Source organism: Carlito syrichta, unplaced genomic scaffold (genome assembly GCF_000164805.1).
Source record: "Carlito syrichta isolate Samal-C Ts95f unplaced genomic scaffold, Tarsius_syrichta-2.0.1 Scaffold304184, whole genome shotgun sequence".
Taxonomy (NCBI): domain Eukaryota; kingdom Metazoa; phylum Chordata; class Mammalia; order Primates; family Tarsiidae; genus Carlito; species Carlito syrichta.
Window position 1 is genome coordinate 60,286 of NW_007248280.1, and position 20,467 is coordinate 80,752.

The window sequence follows — 20,467 nt, forward strand, 5'->3', positions numbered from 1 at the left end:
GAATTACAGGCATGCACTACCACGCCCGGCTGATTTTTTGATTTATTGTAGAGATGAGGTCTCGCTGCCCAGGCGGGTCTCGAACCCGCGGATTCAGGCAATCCACTCACCTCAGCCTCCCAAAGGCGCGGGATTACAGGCTGAGCCACCGAACCCGGCTTTTAAACTGCACTTTAAAGAATGATTTATACTTTTTTTTTAAATAATTTTTTACACTGAATTTTTTTTGTTTCAGATCAGTTAGATAATGTCTCACATTCTAGCTTTGTCTCATCATTCTTCATGATTGAATTCAGGCTAAATATTTTTGGCAAGAATACTGTTTAGGTAATGTTTTATATTTCTCATTGCATCACATCAGAAAGTGCCTACTGTTGGCTTGTTAAAGTGCTGGTGATGCTAAGTTAAATCATTTAGATAAGGTGGCGATTGCCATATCTCTTAATTGTAACTGTACATTTCCTCCTTTGAAATTAATAATTTGTCTGTGGAATAGGTGTTATGCTGAGGCAGTATTAAGGTTTTCTTCTTCAATAACTTTACTTAATAGTTTAGCACTCATTTTTGATGCTTGCTTGAATCAATTATTATAATTGGAGTTTCAATACAACTTATTGACCAAGTGTTTATACACTTTTCATTTATTCATTTCACAAGTATTAATAGAAACAGATACCACATCAGGTTTTGTTCTAATCACCAAGAATACATGTGAACAATATCTGATGCGGTCCTTTGTGATGCTTACAATCTAGTGGGAGAAATTGACATTAATCAAATAATTGCACTGATGTGTTTTTATAAATAGCGATAAAATTTTTTCTTTTTTTGAGTTGGAATCCCACTCTGTCGTCCAGGCTGAAATGTAGTGGGCACACTCATGGCTACCACAGCCTCGACCTGCTGGGTTCAAGTGATCCTTCTGCCTAAGCCTTCCAAGTAGCTGGAACTGCAGGCACGTACCACCACGCCCGGCTAATTTTTTTCTGATTTATTGTGGAGACAAGTTCTCACCAAGTTGCCCAGGCTGGTCTTGAATCCCTGGGCCCAGATGATCCTCTTGCCTCAGGCTCCCAGAGTGTTGGGATTACAGGTGTGTGCCATCACACCCAGTGATAGTGTTAATTTTTTTTTTTTTTGAGGCTGGAGTGCAGTGGCATGCTCACGGCCACCTCAGATGAAGAATGACAAACTTCAATAACATGTTAAACTTCCAGAGTACTTATTCTATAGCACATGCCTGTTAATTTTATCTGACAAATTAGTCACATGATATCTCTTGCACTGAGTTGTTACCAAAATCGTTTGCTATTATATAAATTTTCTCACTTAGCATTGCTTACTTTATACCTAAATCATAAGCTTTTCAATGTTAGCGATGATGTCAGAGACTTGAATTGATCACTGTACATTGCTTACAGTAGATGTACAACAAATATTTTGTTCCAATTATTTGTTAATAATGTAAATGTAATGACCATGAAATGCTGTGAAGTATTGTAGGTATATATTGAATGTGCAGATCATGTGTTATGAGAAATTTACTTTGCTCTTAGCATTGACAGATTAAATGTATAGTCTTTATCACAATGAAATGACATGTATATGAAAATGATTTTGACCTGTAAATAATTAGACAAAAGGATAGATTGTAAAAAGCTGTTTTTAGATTATATTTGCTTACCTAAGCTTAAGTAACCTAATAGGAGCCAAGCAATAAATAAAAGTTGTCTAGGTTGGGCATGGTTACTTACACCTGTCATCCATCACCTTGGGATGCTGAGGTGACAGGATAACTTGAGCCCAGGAGTTCGAGACCAGCCTGAGCAACATGGCAATACCTTGTCTCTATAATAAATAAATAAATAAATAAATAAGCCAGGCTTGGTGGCTTGCACTTATAGTCCCTGCTCTGGGAAGGCTGAGGTGGAAGGATAGCCTGAGCCCAGGCAATTGAAGCTGCAGTGAGCCGTGATCATGCCACTACTCTGGACTGGGAGACAGAGTGAGACTCCAATAAAAAAAAAAAAAAAGTTGACTAAATTACTAATTATGGGGAAATACTTAAATAAGTCAGTTAAATTCCCTGAGCTTCTTTTAATATTTATAAAATGAGAGAAATATCACTGACACTAGTATATCCTGGAGAAGAAGAAACACTACCTTCATAAGTCAAAGAAATATCACCACTTTTTATATTTGACTTAACGTTTATGAAGGACAGAATATCACATTTCTGATTTTCTATTTCATGTTTTCCTTTTTCCTCAGCCTTTTTGGGGTAATTGTAATTTGACCTCCTTTCCTTATATATCAATAAGAAGCCAAACAGAATTTTCTGTTTGAAAAGAAGGTTTTGAGACATTAAGGAAATAGATAAGCATGGAGATCATGATAATGAATGAAAAAAATCAGACTAAGAAGTAGCATTTATTTAGAACTTAAGAGCACTTTTGGCATTCATTTAGGTAGTTGACACACCTAGGTTATATATCTAGACTCTAGAGGATGCTTTTGGATCTGTTAACACTAAGAAAGATTTAGAAATGGTACTTGAAAAGAAGAGATTTAAAAAGAATAACCAGACCTGGCGCGTTAGCTCACATCTGTAATCCCAGCACTTTGGGAGGCCAAGGTGAAGGGATTGCCTGAGCCCACGGATTCAAGAACAGCCTGGGCAACTTGGCAAGACCTCATCTCTAAAATAAATCAAAATTAGCTGGGCATGGTAGCACGTGCCTATAGTTCCAGCTTCTTGGAAGACTGAGGCAGAAGGATCGCCTGAGTCTAGCGGGTTAACGTTGGGGTGGCCTTGAGCGTGCCATTGCACTCCAGCCTGGGCGATGGGACTCCAACTCGAAAAAAAAAAAGAATAACCAGGTCAGAGTCATCATTAGCATTTTGGTTTTGGAACTAATCTCTCTCATCCCCATGCTTAAACTTTCCTGTCGTCTCCCATTTGAAAAAGATTCTGTAAGCTTTCTTTTATAATAGAAATGTAATTTTATACCAAACCAAATGATTCCTTTTCCAACATCTGAAATTTGTCTTTTGAAGCATGTCCTGGCACCAAGTCTGACTTTTGCATTTTGTTAATTGTCAGCTTACAGGTTTCTAGATTTATTAGTTTAAAGGTCTTATGGTATATGCAGTAGGATAACAGGTTTTATAGTTTACCCATTGTCTGAATAGATTTGTAAGAGATTTTTATCCTTGTATACTTAAGATTTATATATATATATATTTTTGGAGTTGGAGGTCTCACTCTGTTGTCCAGACTGGAGTGCAGTGGCGTGATCCTGGCTCACTGCAGCCTTGACCTCCTGGGCTCAGGTGATCCTTTGCCTCAGCTTCCCTAGTAGCTGGAACTATAGTCGTGTGCCACCAATCCTAGCTAATTTTTAAAATATTTTTAAAATTTATTTTTATTTATTTTAAAAATGTGAGGTACAATTCAGGATTAGGTAGTCATCATATAGGTAAAGTTTGGGCCTCCCTTTGGTCCCCACTTCGCCTGGTTTGAGATCAGCTACCATTATTCATATTATGTGCCTCTCCTCCCCTGGCAGTGTCCTGTTACTGCCAATTCCTTTCTTATAATACTTTTAAATTTTTTTTAGAGACGAGGTCTCCATATGTTGCCTAGGCTGATCTTGAACTCCTGGGCTCAAGCAGTTGTCTTGCTTCAGTCTCTCAAAGTGCTAGGATTATAGGCATGAGTTACCACACCCAGTCTATAAATTGTGTTTTAGTAATTCAAAATGTAATATAAATTTGATCTACTTTTTAGGTTTAAACAAGTCTCTTAAGTGGTGTCTTCTCACCGATGGAGAATTACTTCCAAGCAGAAGCTTACAACCTGGACAAGGTATTAGATGAATTTGAACAAAACGAAGGTGAGAATTTACATTGGTAAATTCAGAGAATGTGGGGATATAAGAGGATACAGTACTTTCAAAAAATAAAATCAAGTCTAATGATAATATTTAATAATATCTAGAAGAAGAAATAATATCTAGAAGAAGAAATATTTTTAGTACTGAATACCAGATACTTACATGGATTATACCATTTCATTTTTAATACAATCCCTTGAAAGTAGACCTTCTTATTGCCATTTTACAGATGAGACTGGAGGCACAGAGTGACTAAGCAACTTCACCAAAGTTACCTTGCTAACAAGTGGCAGGATTAGGACCCAGGCAGTGTGACAACAGAGCCTGAGTTTTACCTGCCCTGTACGATCAAGTCGTGGTCAAGAAAAACTTTAGAATGTGTGCTTGCATTTCCTGAACCAGGAAAAATTGCATATTGATTGCCCAGTAAAGCAAAGATACATTTTAAGCAGTTTACATTACAACTGCCAAATGGTTAATTAAATGATATATTTTCAAGCCTCAGTAGAAATGTCTGCTTAAGATTTACTTCATTTAGGGAAGGCTTTTCCCTAAATTCCTTTGATGTGAATGGATAAGCCGAAATTTAATATCTTCCACCACCCGACTTCCCACATGTTCTCTATTTCTAACAGGAAATGACATGTAACAAGTTTACAAAGTGATATGCTTCCATCTAAAGTCTGATTTTAGTTTTGGTCTCCAAACCTTCACTATATCCAGTGATTCAGGCTATTCTTTGATAGCAGTTGGGAAGAGAGATTCATTTTTATTTTGTTACTTTGGGTCTTTAATAGAGCAAGCCTGAATTCAAATACAGAATTATGAGAGTAAGGAGAGAAAAGGGAGAGGAAGGATATGGAAATGACTTGTTCTTCTCATTTTACCATTGATGACTTTATGCTAACCTGTATTCCTGGGCTCATTCCTGATTCATGTAAATATGAAATCTAATCATTTGGTATTTTATGGGATCCATGTGGGCTTTGTATATACCAAATTGGAAGGTACATTCTTTTCTGAGTTTCAGCCATTTATACAAGTCTTTTCTGAACCCTTTCTTTGGTTTAGCTTTCTATGTATCACAGTTATTTAAGTCATGAAATAGCTAGACAAATGTTAACACTTAAGCATGTTAACACTATGCTTCTGGAATACCACTGATTCTATTAGTTCATTACAGTAGTCTCTGTGACTCCTGTAGATTTCTAGTAGGGTGTTCTGTGTATTATAGTTTTTCAATACAATTTTGTTGAATTAGTAACAATATTTTAGTTAGAAAATACAGCATTTGCTTATAAAACAACTTCTTTAAAGAAGGAGGATTCCTGGCCGGGCTTGGTGGCTTAGCCTGTAATCCCACCACTTTGGGAGGCCTAGGTGAGTGGATTGCCTGAGCCCGCAGGTTTGAGACTGGCCTGAGCAACTTGGCAAGACCTCGTCTCTACAATAAATCAAAAATTAACTGGGTGTGGTAGCGCATGCCTGTGGTTCTGGCTACTTGGAAGGCTGAGGCGGAAGGATCGCTGGAGCCCAGCAAGTCGAAGCTGCGGTGGCCGGGAGTGGCCACTGCCCTCCAGTCTGGGTGACAGAGTGAGACTCCAACTCAAAAAAAAAAAGAAAGAGGATTTCTGAAACCAGCTTCTTGGTTATAACTATGTGGTTCATTTATTTTAATTTTTTAAAATTTCAATACTAGTTACATTAAAAACTACCACCTTATTTAAAGTATACTTTGGAGAGTATACTTTAAATAAAGTGATTTATCATTTTGTGTTACATTATTTCTTTCTTTAAATGAAAGATGTACCGCAAACAGATTGCAATGATACTAGGTAATTAACTTATGCCCAGGTAGTAGGTGGTTGAATAATGAAAATTTTAATACCTGATCTGTCCTGTTTAAATATTATTGAATGTTCCTTTAAGAATTAGTATCTTTTCTTTTTTTTTTTTTTGAGTTGGGGTCTCATTCTGTTGCCCAAGCTGGAGTGTAGTGGCATACTCATGACCACCCCAGCATCGACCTGCTGGGCTCTGGCGATCCTTCCACCTCAGCTTTCCAAGTAGCTGGAACTACAGGTGTGCACTACCATGCGTGGCTAATTTTTTTTTTTTTAATTTATTGTAGAGACGAGGTCTCGCCAAGTTACCTAGGCTGCTCTCAAACCCACGGGCTCAGGCAGTCCATTTGCCTTGGCCTCCCAAAGTGCTGGGATTATAGGCTGAGCCACCAAGCCCGGCCCAGTATCTCTTTTTTATTTCCAGGGACAAATTTGGAAATTTTTTTTAAAGGAAGCCTATGTTACTAAGTCTCTGCCAGTCCAAATTTGGTAAACTCAAGATTTAACACTCAGAGAATACTAAGCCCATTCTTCACACAATCTGATATGCTTTGACCTTTACTATTTGCCCTTTCTAGCTTCTTTTCACTACCTTCTTACATTAATTCTTTTTTTCAATTCAAACTGATTTATTTATTGCTCTCTTACATTCTTTTGTTTGGGGGTCTACTTTTTCTTGTTTCTTTGTTTACTGTTACCTTCTTTCCCAACCTTACATAAAACTCTTTTTTTTTTCAAATTAGAGCCTCACTCTGTGACTCAGTCTGGAGTGCAGTGGCACACAGTTAACACTGACCTACTGGGCTCAGGTGGTCCTTCCACCTCAGCCTTTCAAGTAGCTGGAACTATAAGTGCATGCTACCACATCCAGCTAGTTTCTTGATTTATTCTAGGGACGAGGTCTCACCAAGTTGTCTAGGCTGGTCTTGAGCCCCTGGATTTAAGCAATCCTCTTGCCTCCGCCTCTCAAAGTGCTGGGATTACAGGTGTAAGTCACTGTGCCCGGCTCATAAAACTTTCTTTGAACCCTAGTCCAGGTCTTCCTGTCCCCGTGAATTCCAGTTCATCTACTTCATTCCTGCAAAATACCTTTCACCTCTAGATATATCTACTCCTGTGGAACAGATTTCAAATATAATAAGTCCTCACTTAATATGTTTGGTAGGTTCTTGGAAGCTGTGACTTTAAGCAAAACTGAATGCCACAGGAACTTAATTAACTGAATGTACTGAATGCCACAGGAACTTAACTCTTGTTTATATATCAATTAACCTGTGATAAAATTGGTGTCATCATACAGTACATCATTTTGCTTAAAGTCACAGTTTCCAAGAACCTATTGATGGCATTAAGGGAAGACTTATTGCACTTATGCTACCTTGCACTAATTATTCACGTGTATGGTATCTATCTCTTATTCTCCCAACTAGATTATATACTTCTTGGAGGCAGGAGTTATCATTTAATCTTCATGTTCCTCAAATCTATTTCTTTTACTGTGGTAAACACTCATTAATTATTTATTGTGTATCTACTACATACCAGGCACTGTACAAAGTGAGGACATAACACTGATGGAAAGAAATAGTTTCTGCCTTCAGAAATCATTCAGTTAATGAAAGAGACAGGCAAATAAATGATTGCATTACAGTGTAGTAAACACCTAACAGGAATGAATAAGGTGCTGTGGGTACACTGAAGGTTAATGTTACAGTTAAGAATTAATGTTACAAATATATCTGCATAATTTCAGGACTGTGATTATTAGGTACTAAGAGAAAGAAAGCAGGAAAGACACTGTTTTATTTCTTATTTTTATAATTTACTCAGATATGAACAGTAGTCCTATAACTTGACCATCACAGTTGTGATCTGTTAAAAAGTAAACAGAAACATTATATGAAACTGTTTATTGATAAACTATAAGTAGATTGATTTAATAAGATAAGTAGATACTTTTTGCCAGATAACCTCAGATAATAATATAAATATAAACCTGATTACTAATGTGTTGTGACATGGTTATAAGCTGAATTTCACATACAGTAGCAAACTTTCTAAACATATGGGCAAATTAAATTTTTAAGCTTATTATGGGCAAATTAAATACAAAAAAAAGAGAGTAATAGAATAAATGCCAGTGTACCCACCATCTAGCTTCAATAGTGATTGACATGCTGCCTTTTTTGTTTCATTTGTACTTTTATCCACTCCTCATCCCCTGCTTCATTTTGCTTTACGCTCTTTGTAAGGTAAACTTTATATACATTAGAATGCTTAGACATTAACTGTCTAGTTGTGACAAATGGGTATATCGATTTAGCCCATATCCCAATCCTAATAATGATTATTGAGCATTCAGTCTTCACAGAAAAGTTCTTCATTTTTCTTTTCACTCATTTACCATATCCTGACCACTGTTCTAAGTTTTTTTCCCCCTTACATTAGTTCCTGCCCTGCTTTGTGTCCAGATAATCCTAGGTGCTTTCTCCTCTTCTTGATTCCACTCACCTGTGGGTCAATTTAATTATATTACTAGAGTGAAGTAAAATTCTTTTGTTGTTTACAATGTTTTGAGATACTACCATTTGATGACATATAATTGCAGGGAGTTGTCTTAAATATATTTCCTTATATCTAACCTCAAATTAGGAATCTTTATATCCCAGGAATACTTTAATTTCAGAGTGTAATTGGAAATGATTACCTTAGTCCTAGTAGCTTTTCTTGTATTACCAGCAAACTTATTGTAATTACTTGTTTTTTTCAGATGAAACAGTTCCTCCTACTTTATTGGATACAAAGTGGAATAAGATTCTAGATCCCCCTTCTCACCGACTTTCATTTAACCCTGCATTGGCCAGTGTGAATGAACCTGCAGTTTCTAATGAGTCCCAACAACAACTGAAAGTCTTCTCCCTGGCTCATTCAGCAACCTTGACCACAGAGGGAGAGGCTCATTGTGCTAATGGACAGGACTGTAGTCTAAATCCAGAGATTGCCACAATGTGGATTGATGAAAATGCAGAAGATCAATTAATTAAGAAAAACTATAATCAGGATGATCAATGCAGTGTTGTTGAAGTGGGAGAGAAGAAAAGTGGAAACCTGGCTTGTCTGCCAGATGAGAAGAATGTTCTTGTTGTAGCTGTCATGCATAACTGTGATAAAAGGACATTACAAAGCGATTTGCAGGATTGTAATAATTATAATAGTCAATCCCTTATGGATGCTTTTAGCTGTTCACTGGATAATGAAAACAGGCAAACTGATCAATTTAGTTTCAGTATAAGTGGGTCCACTGAAAAACATATGAACTCAGAGAAACAAATGGATCCATTGAATAGACCAAAATTGGAGAGAGATTCTGTTAACCATCTATGTACTACTTCATCTGATTATCTAACCAGTATCTGTTCCCCTTCACAGTTAAAGGATAATGAAAATATAGGTGGAGGCCCCTCCTTGTCTGCAATTGCAAATTTAACAGTTGATTCAGTAATCTCATCCCAGGGAGATGATAGTCCTGCTGTTAAAAAGCAAGAGAACTGTGTACCAGATGAGGACCTCACTGGCAAAAACATCTCTCCTAGGACAGATCTAGGGAGTCCAAACTTTTCCCACTTGGGTGAGGAGATTTTGACAATAAAAGAGCCAGCAGAAGAGAGAACAATGGAAGAATCCCTCCAGTCTGGTTTACCTTTGCTTCTCAAACCAGATATGCCTATTGGATCTGAAAGGGATAATAATTGTGAACAGTTTTCAGATTGTCTTGCGCCTAGTGAAGTTAGGGCTGATGAAAATGAAAGTTATGAACATGAAGACATTCTTGGCACTACAGAATGTCTTAATATGACAGAGCATTTCTCTGAATCTCAGGAGATGACTAATTGGAAATTGAGTAAACTAAATGAGATGAATGATAGCCAAGTAAATGAAGAAAAGGAAAAGTTTCTACAGATGAGTCATTCTGAGGACACTAATAATGACAGTAGAGGAAAGTGTGTTGGAATAACAGATGCAGGCCTAGATTTAAAAGGAACTTGCATGAGTGAAAGTGAAGGATGTGATTTCTCCACTGTTATAGATACACCAGCAGCAAATTCTCTATCTAATGGTTGTGATTCCTATGGAATGCAGAGCCCAGGTGTTTCTTTTGTTCCAAAGACTTTACCCTCCAAAGAAGATTCAGTCACAGAAGAAAAAGAAATAGAGGAGAGCAAGTCAGAATGCTACTCAAATATTTATGAACAGAGAGTAAATGAGGCCACAGAAGGGAGTGGACTTTTAAACAGCACCGGTGACCTAATGAAGAAAAATTATTTACATAATTTCTGTAGTCAAGTTCCGTCAGTGCTTGGGCAGTCTTCCCCCAAGCTAGTAGCAAACCTGCAATCTATCAGTGTTCCTTTTGGTGGTGCAAGACCCAAGCAACCTTCTAATCTTAAACTTCAAATTCCAAAGCCATTATCGGATCATTTACAAAATGACCTTCCTGCAAACAGTGGAAATAATATTAAAAACAAAAATGATATTCTTGGGAAAGCAAAACTAGGGGAAAACTCAGCAACCAATGTATGCAGTGCATCTGTGGGAAACATCTCTATTGCTGATACAAATGGGGAACATTTAGAAAGTTATGAGGCTGAGATCTCCAGTAGACCGTGCCTTGCATTACCTCCAGATAGTCCAGATAATGATCTCAGAGCTGGTCAGTTTGGAATTTCTGCTAGAAAGCCATTTACCACTCTAGGTGAGGTGGCTCCAGTATGGGTACCTGATTCTCAGGCTCCAAATTGCATGAAATGTGAAGCCAGGTTTACATTCACCAAAAGGAGGCATCATTGCAGAGCATGTGGGAAGGTAAGTTGCATATATAGGCTCAGAATTCTGCTATGTACATTTTGTAATGCTCAATTAGAAATTAATAAAGGCAATATAAGAGAAACATACTTCTGGTTGAGAGGACATTTATAAATAGCTTTTGAAAACCCAATTCTAATAAATTTGTATATAAGAATGGTCTTGTTGATTCCTAGACAGTATGTATAATCATGTTTTTGCCAAGATTTATATCTAATAAGTTTTCACGAAGAGATGAGAATTGAGGAAGTATTCACTTTGTGGTTTCTATATTGATAGATACTTGGTTACTGTAATAGTTTGAAATAAGGAAGTTATTTTTTCAGTTTAGGAAATTTTTGTCTTTGACTTAATTTTTTATTTTATTTTTATTTGTTTATTTTTGAGTCGGAGTCTCACTCTGTTGCCCAGGCTGGAGTGCAGTGTCAGGCTCACAGCCACCGCAGCCTCGACCTGCTGGGCTTAGGTGATCCTTCTGGCTCAACCTTCCAAGTCGCTGGAACCACAGGCATATGCCACCATGCCTGGCTCATTTTTTTGGTTTATTGTAGAGATGAGGTCTCGCCATGTTGCTCGGGCTGGTCTCGAACCCCTGAGCTCAGGTAATTTTCTCGCCTCCGCCTCCCAAAATGCTAAGGATTACAGGATTGAGCCACCACACCCAGCTTAATTAATTAATTATTTCTGAGTTGAAGTCTCACTCTGGAGTGCAGTGACAGGATCATAGCTCACCACAACCTTGGCCTCCTGGGCTCAAGAAATGCTCTCTCCTCAGCCTTCAGAGATACAAACACGTGCCACCATGCCCCGCTAATTTTTTGATGTTTTGTAGATACAAGTTCTTGCTGTGTTGCCAGGCTGGTCTTGAACTCCTGGGCTCAAGCATTCTTCCCACCTCAACCTCCCAAAGTGTTAGGATTACAAGCATGAGTCACCACACCCGGCCTGAGTTTATATTTTTTTTTAACTCTTGAGAAACTGAATATTACACTTAGAATCCATCTCACTTCTTTCACGTCTTTTTATTTTATTTTATTTTATTTTTGTTTTTTTTTTGAGTTGGAGTCTCACTCTGTCGCCCAGACTGGAGTGCAGTGGCCGCTCCTGGCCACCGCATCCTCGACCTGCTGGGCTCTGGTGATCCTTCCGCCTCAGCCTTCCAGGTACCTGGAATTACAAGCATGCGCTACCATGCCCGGCTGATTTTTTGATTTATTGTAGAGATGAGGGCTCGCTGCCCAGGCGGGTCTTGAACCTGCGGGCTCAGGCAATCCACTCACCTCAGCCTCCCAAAGGCGTGGGATTACAGGCTGAGCCACCGAGCCCCGCTTTTTCACGGCTTTTTAAAAAAAATTTTAGATTCAGTAGGTACACATGTGTATTCGTTGCATATTGTATAGTGGTGGGGATTGGATCTCAGGTGGCTCATTTACCAAACAGTGAACATTGTGCCCCATAGGTAGTTTCTGAACCCTAACTGCCTTTTCCTCTCCCCACTTTTTGTTGTTCCCACTGTCTGTCATTTTCTTCTTTGTGACTGCTTAGTTCCCACGTTTTAGGGAGAGCATGTGGTGCTTGGTTTTCTTCTTCTGAGTCAGTTCACTTAGGATGATGATCTCTTGCTCAATTCAAGTTGCTGCAAAGGACATGATTTCATTCTTTTTTATGTTTGCATAGTATACCATGATGTATATATACCACATTTTCATTATCCACTGATCGGTTGATAGGCATTTAAGTTGATTCCACATCTTTGCAATTGTGGGCTGTGCTGCGATGAACATGCAGGTGCAGGTGTCTTTGTTATGTTATGACCTCTGTTCCTTAGGGTAGATACCTAGTAGTGGGATTGCTGGATCAATTGGGAGATCTACTTTTAGTTTCTTTGGTTAATCTCCATATTACTTTCCAAAGAGATTGTACTAATTTACGCTCCCACCAACTGTGTAAGTGTTCTCTTTTCTCCACATTTGACTTTTTTCTGTTGGATTTTTGCTTTTGTATTAGACGTTCTGGAACTTTTTAGACACATACACTTATATTTTTTTCTTTTCCCCCTTATAACTTGATACAAAGTAAGAGTTGATGGCTATAGATCCTTATGACAAGATTGTAAGAATAATTGATATTCCTTAGCTCTCCCCAAATTCTGTTAGCTAATAATACATCAACTTACTAGTTTGTTTTTCTTTAATAAGGAGGAAAGGGGATTTTATATTTTTCAAAAGCATGTAAGGTTTGATGTCAGGTTTGATTCAAATTTCAGCTTTGTGACTATCAATTATATAACTTTACTAAGCCTTGATTTTCTAATCTATAAAAACAAACAAACAAAAACAATAATTTTCATTGGGCTGTTGTAAAGATTCAATGAGATTGTAGAAGTCACAGTAAGTGCTCAATGATTAATCTCTACCTCCCATCTCACCGGATTTATTGATCTGTCTGTAATGATTAGGATGCTTTCAACTTCAAGAAACAGAGTATCTAACCCTCAATTACTTAGATAAAAATAGGATTTATTTTGCCCAACAAGAAGCTATAAGACTCAGTGATTTGTGTCTGCGTGCAAGGTCAGGATCATCGAAGTTCCTTGGTCTTGCCCCATGGTCTCAGGTAGCTCATCTCTAAGTATCAACTCTAACCTGACAGCTTCCTAAGCACAATAAAAATGGCTAGCGGGCAGGAGAGCCTACTACTCTTGCCACCCTCTTATCAGAGAGGAAAGATCCCCAGCAGCTTCCTTCAATTTATTGACTAGTTCTAGACTACAACCAGTTATTGGCAAAGGGGAATAGACTTGCCAGTATTGGCTGATCAATCATGATTTATCTTTTGGGGCTGAGCACATTGTTGCCTGAACATAAGTGGAATTCTGTTAACAAAGTAGAGGGGGGAAGTAGCAGATATGTAGAATGAACAAGTCTAGAGATCTAATGTACAACATAAGGACTATAGGTAATAAAATTGTGCTGTATTTGGGATTCCTGCTAAATGAGTGGATTTTAACTGCTTATGCCACAAAAACAAAAATAGGTAACTATGTGAGATGATAGATATGTTAATTTGCCTCGCTGTTGTAACCTTTTTAATATCTATATGTATCTCATCACATCATGTTGTATACTTTAAATATGCACAGTAAGGCTGGGCTTGGTGGCTCAGCCTGTGAATCCCGGCACTTTGGGAGGCTGAGGCAAGTGGATTGCTTGAGCCCATGGGTTCGAGACCAGCCTGGGCAACTTGGTGAGATCTTGTCTCTACAATAAATAAATAAATAAAAAATTAAATATACACAGTAAAATTTATTTAACAAAAAAAGAAGAGGGGGAAACAGTTTCCAGGCAGGCAGTCAGCAAGGTTTACTAGAAGGTCCTAGCACAAAAGAACCAAATGATGAAGCAAAATGAAGCTAAAGTTGAGACTGGACTACTGGTCTCTGTTAAAGTTTGAAGAAAATAATGTGTGTAATTCCTTATATTTTGCATTCTTTTTTCTTTTTTAGCTGAAGGGAATTAGGTTAGTCATTTTTATGTTGTTCTATGTTTTAGTTACAGTGTGTAACATTTAATGAAATTTTTGCTTTCTTAAGCAAATAATAAAAACATTTTTGGTACAGGCCAGCATATCCAGGCATAATGAATAAATAGCTACCTTAAGTGGATTCAGAAATAAAATGGTGCCAAAATGCATATCAGTTGCAAAATTAGATGGAATTTTTTCCTGAGTAGAATTTGTGGAATTTATGCATTTATGGATTCATAGGATTATGGGTTCATAATTTCATCTTTTTTCCTATCTCCATGTAAGTCAGAGATGTTATAAGGATTGATGAGATAATGTCTAAAAAAATCCTTGAGCTTCTCAGAAGAAAAGGGCTTATAAACATAGGTATATGTGTACTTTTTCTAGGTAATAATCAGATTATACTGAAAACGTAACTAGAAAGATACTCTAGGCAATGTGATTTTGTAAAATAATGCTATATGTTGAAAAAGAAACTTAATTTGTTTCATTCTAGTCTAGTAGAAATTAAGCATATCTATTAATTACTTAGTATCAACAGCTAGATTCCCGTTACTACTGCAGGCATATATTAAGAATGTACTAGCCAGGTGTGGTGGCCCGTGCCTGTAGTTCCAGCTACTTGGAAGGCTGAGGCGGAAGGATCGCCGGAGCCCAGCAGGTTGAGGCTGTGGTGGCCAGGAGTGGCTACTGCACTCCAGTCTGGGAGACTGAGTGAGACTCCCAACTCAAAAAAAAAAAAAAAAAAAAAGAACGTACTAATATATGAATAGTTCTAAGCTAAGTATTGGGGATTCAGAGGTATATAAATTGAAATTTATGATCTGGAATTTATAATCAAGGACACTGATTTCAGTGAGTGGGGAGAGGAGTGTCTGAATTTCTTAGAGTTTTTTAAAGATCCAAAAAGCAAATTGTGAACCACTGATCTGATTAAACAGACCATTGCATCCCACAGCAAATTGCAATACAGTATATTGAGAGTGCCAATTATGTGTGTTTTATTTTAATTTGCATTTGGTCCTCATCAAAGTCTTGTAGAATGGGTGTTATTTTTTTCTATTTAACATCAAGAAGAATCTGAGCCTCTTCAGAAATGTCAATAAATATGCCCAAGGTCACAGTTTATCAGCGCAAGAGCCAACTTTAAAGCTAGTACTTCAATTATACAGCTTTTCACAGCTTACCTCCTCATTCAGACTAGCAATAGGAGCAATATACTTTAGGGACATTGAGGAATGAAAGATTAGCTTTTCCAAGAATAGCAGAGGGATTCAGGAAAGTCAGTATACACAAAGGGACTACGTTTTATATGAATTTTGTTTATGTAAACCTTGAAACAAAGTTTTCTGGAACAAAATTCTAAAGTATATGAGAAAAATGGGATCATGTCAGAGCATAGCTGGAGAGTTAACTGTAGGAAAAAGGAAATAAATTCATTTACATAAGAATGAGTTAAGAAAAATGCTTGAATATGGAAGGAGTTAATAGAAAATTGTAAAATTATTTAGCAAAATACAGGGCTTATATTCAGCTCTTGTTAAGTAGTAGATACTATAATTGTTAAAATATTCATCCTGGTATAATGTAATTAGAAAACAAAATATACTAGAATTTACCAAAGCACTAAAATGCTTCAGTTTATTGCTATATTGAGGGATTCAAGCATATAGGTTACATTTGCGCTTTCATTGTTCATTGCAAAAGCATGTCGCACACTCTTAAGTGTTCAACAAATGTGTTTTATCTAATGATTTTATACATTATTAATTTAGGTAATTACTCGATGTAGCAGCATAATCTCTACCTCTTGTATGATAGGCAATAAATTACTCCTTCCTCAAGAGATGTCTGATATGTTCAAATTATCATTATATATATCCGTATTAACTTTCTGTAGAAATTGCTGATTGTAGCAGATTATGGTTATTTTTTATTTTTTTGAGTTGGAGTCTCACTCTGTCGCCCAGAGTGGAGTGCAGTGGCCGCTCCCAGCCACCACAGCCTCGACCTGCTGGGCTCCAGCAATCCTTCTGCCTCAGCCTTCCAAGTAGCTGGAACTACAGGCGCGTGCTACCACACCCGGCTAATTTTTTATTTATTTATTGTAGAGATGAGGTCTCACCAAGTTGCCCAGGTGGGTCTCGAACCCGCAGGCTCAGGCAGTCCACTCACCTCAGCCTCCCAAGGTGCGGGATTATAGGCTGAGCCACCGAGCCCGGCTAGTTATTCTTATGTTATATTTACTGTGAGTTTTTTTTTCTTTTGAGATAGGGTTTTACTCTGAAATGCAGTGGCATAATCCTAGCTCACCTCAACCTTGACCTTCTGGGCTCAAGGCATCCTGCCTTAGACTCCTGAGTAGCTAGAACTATAGGCCTGTGCTACCACACTCGGCTTATTTTTGTATTTTTTGTAGAGCTGAGGTCTCTATGTTGCCCAGGCTGGTCTTGAACTCCTGGGCTCAAGCCATCCTTCCACTGGACCTCCTAAAGTACTGGGATTATAGGCATGAGCTACCATGCCCTGCTCCACCCTGAATATTTTGATCTCTCTGTGTTTGATGAGTCAATTTCAAAAAAAAAAACCCTAGGAAAGCCATTGAATTTAAGAGTAAAGGAAAGTCAGTATGGCTCACACCTTTAATCCTAGTGCTTTGGGAGATGAGGCAGAAGGGTTGCTTGAGGCCAAGAGTCCAAGACCAGCCTGGACAACATAGTGAGACACCAGCTCTATGAAAAAAATGCAAAATATTAGCTAGGGTTGGTGGTCCAGACCTGTAGTCCTAGCTACTCTGGAAGTTGAGGTGGGAGGATTGCTAGAGCCCAGACATTCAAGGCTGTGGTGAGCCATGATTTAGTCACCACACTCCCGTCTGGGTGACAAATTGAGACCCTGTCTCAAAAAAAAAAGGAAAGAGAAGTTTTTTGAAAGTAGAGAACTCAGAAAAAAAAAGTTTTATTTGGTCATTTGCAAGACTTTGTTGTCACACTTTATCCATTATTCTCACTGATGTGACTGGTTATGATATGCTAGGTGCCATTTGATAAATGATTTTGCTCTATGTACTGTTTGATTGTGGTGGATATAAAAATATCCTTTAAAAGTAAAACTTTTGACTGGGTGCAGTGTCTCACACCTGTATAATCCCAGCACTTTGAGAGGCTGAGGCAGGAGAATTGTTTGAGCCCAGGAGTTTGAGGCTAGCGTTGACAACATAGTGAAGACTCGTCTCTACAAGAAAAAAAAAATCAAAAAAACTAGCTGGGCCTGATGGCTAGTTGGAGGTTGGAGGATTGCCTGAGTCCAGGAGTTTGAGGCTGTGGTGAGTTGTGATAGTGCCATTGTACTTCAGTTTGGGGGACAGAGTGAGACTCTGACTCAAAAAAAAAAAAAGTAAAACTTCTTGAACTGATAATTATAGGTTAGATAATTTGTATTTGGATTGGTGTTAAAGATGAGGATAACATTTTTTGAATACTTCCACTTTATGTTAGGTTTGTTTGTCTAACATCAAACATCAAATTGTCTGAGATACAGTTACAAGTGAGAAAAATATGCTTTAGAAGCTTAACTTGCCCAAAGCCTCAGAGTTTATAAATGGGAATGTGTGGATTTTAACACAAAACTGATTCCAAACCCCCATGCTCTTTTTACTAAACTGAACATAGCCACATTTTTCTGTACTTGAATTGCTTGCTAGAAATATAAATCATTGTTTTTAGGTGAGCATTAGGTATGGGTGGTGACAAGAGATTGGGAAGTTAAGTATTTAAATTTTAAAAGAAGACAAAAAGTGATTGGTACTATTAGGTGATGAAGGAACCTAGCAAAGTTAGCAGGATATTAAAATGACAAGTCTGGAACCACAAAGTTAGAAAAGATTATGAACACCAAGTCACTGAAAGAAGAGAAATTTAGTGACAATCTTTGCCAATTTTATGCACATTATTTTCTGCTACTTTAATAATGGACTTAAATAATTATAACTCACAATAGATAAATTTTTATAGCTCTAGTGGTTTGAATATACAGTACAGAGAACTGCAGAAAAGGTAGTATGGCAAAGAGCACTGAAATGGGTATGAAAAATCTCTGGGGTACCTGCACAATGAATATTTGTATACCTAACCCTGAATTGTACCCCACAATTTTAAAATAAAAATTTTTTTAAAGAAAGAAAGAAAAATCTCTGGGTCTCTGTTTCCTCTTCTGTAAAAGGAGGGATTGCATAGACTTGCTCTGTTTTTTCTTGCAGCTCCAAAAGAGCTTATGTGAACTGCTGTGTTAAAAAAAAAAAAGAAAAGAAAAGAAAAGGAAACTGAAAAATTTGTGCTAGCATTGATTTATCTCTGTAAAATTATTCTTGAACTTATGATCTGAGGTCTCTTTTTGGGAAGAGTATTTTGAAGTGTGCTGAACTAAAAGTATGTTTTCTGGAAGTCATTCCAGTTCCACTGGAATGCTGTTTTTCTTTTTCTTTTTTTCTTTTTTTTTGAGTTGGAGTCTCACTATGTCGCCCAGACTGGAGTGCAGTGGCCGCTCCCGGCCACCGCAGCCTCGACCTGCTGGGCTCCAGTGATCCTTCCACCCCAGCCTTCTGAGTAGCTGGAACTACAGGTGCGCGCTACCGCGCCCGGCTCATTTTTTGATTTATGGTAGAGATGAGGTCTCGCCTGCCCAGGCGTGTCTCGAACCCGTGGGCTCTGACAATCCACTCACCTCGGCCTCCCAAAGGCGCGGAATTACAGGCTGAGCCACCGAGCCGGGCTTGGAATGCTGTTTTTCAAGCTCAGTTAAGTGGGCTACACTTAGGACTTTAATTTACAATTACTGTTTCTTTTTTGATTAATTTGTCATACTAGTTTCTTCAAGGTCCCTTTACGCACACGTGATCTTCATCACTTATACTTAAAAAAAATAGCTTGAGTTAATAAAATGCAGAATATCAAATTGGCATATTAAAACATTAATATCAATTTTTAATCTAGTTCTCAAAAGTTTCCCTAGACATTTGGTATTATAGATATTTAACATGTCAAACATTTATATATGTAATTATAAAATGTTATTTTTGTATGTTTATGTATATAATTTTTTTTTTTTGAGTTGGAGTCTCACTCTGTCTCCCAGACTGGAGTGCAGTGGCCGCTCCCGGCCACCGCAGCCTCAACCTGCTGGGCTCCGGCGATCCTTCCACCTCAGGCTTCCAAGTAGCCGGAATTACAGGCATGCGCTACCACGCCCAGCTGATTTTTTGATTTATTGTAGAGATGAGGTCTCGCTGCCCAGGTGGGTCCTGAACCCGCGGGCTCAGGCAATCCACTCACCTCAGCCTCCCAAAGGCGCGAGATTACAGGCTGAGCCACCGAGCCCGGCTGTATATAATTTTTGTATATAATTTATGTGTATAAAATGGCAAACTACAATCAGTTTCTAATTTTGTGCACTTAGATTAAATTAGTTTTTTTACAGCAATGTCTGGGGTAATTTTATTGAAAAATATACGTGTATTAGAGAACTGTATATCACTATTTTAATATTTAAGTCATTATGCCACAGCTTTAGTTAATCAAGTGAAAAAATACTTTAAAGAATTAGAACCAGATATGGTGGCTCATGCCTGTAATTCCAGTGCTGTAGGAGGCCAAGGAGGGAGGATTGCCTGAGGCTAGGAGTTAGGAGTTCAAGACCAGCCTGGGAAAATGGCAAAACCCGTCTCTACCAAAAAAAATTTTTATATTAGTTAAGCATGGCCGGGCACAGTGGCTAATGCCTATAATCCCAGCACTTTGGGAGGCAGAGGGGAGAGGATTGCCTGAGTCCAGGGATTCGAGTCCAAGCCTGAGCAACTTGGAGAGACCTCGTCTTTACAATTAAAAACAAATTAGCCAGGTATGGTGGCGAGTGTCTGTAGTTCCAGCTACTTGGAAGACTGAGGTGGAAGGATCGTGTGAACCCAGCGGGTCAAGGCTGTGGTAACTGTGAGTGTGCTATGGCACTACAACCTGGGTGAAAGAGTGAGACTCCTACAAAAAAAAAAAACCAAAAAAACCCCCAAATTAGTTAAGCATGGTAGCACACATCTGTAGTACTAGCTACTAGGGAAACTGAGGCCAGACGATTGCTTGAGTCTAGGATTTCAAGCTCATAAGTGGACCTTGAGCAATTAATATTATAAGAAAAGGATTGTCACGAGTGGGAAATTACCAGGGGTGGGGAGGTGGGGGTGGGTGGGATAGGCAGTAGTGGGATTCTGCGATTCTGCTGGGAAGGGGTGGTATACCTCATCAACAAGGGTACCTGCATAATGAACATTTGTATACTTAACCCTGAATT

At 38.2% G+C, this 20,467-nt stretch overlaps 1 protein-coding gene across 1 annotated transcript in view; it reads left to right on the plus strand.

Annotated features, from left to right (window-relative positions):
- Positions 1-10,603, plus strand: part of LOC103261910 (zinc finger FYVE domain-containing protein 9-like) — a gene marked incomplete at its 3' end in the record, with an annotated part of 20,096 nt that extends 9,493 nt beyond the window's left edge. The window contains exons 2-3 of the mRNA XM_021713102.1: positions 3,791-3,896; positions 8,511-10,603. Of these exons, the coding sequence (XP_021568777.1) occupies positions 3,827-3,896; positions 8,511-10,603 (2,163 nt within the window). The remainder of the gene's footprint in view (positions 1-3,790; positions 3,897-8,510) is intronic.
- Positions 10,604-20,467: the final 9,864 nt, after the last annotated feature.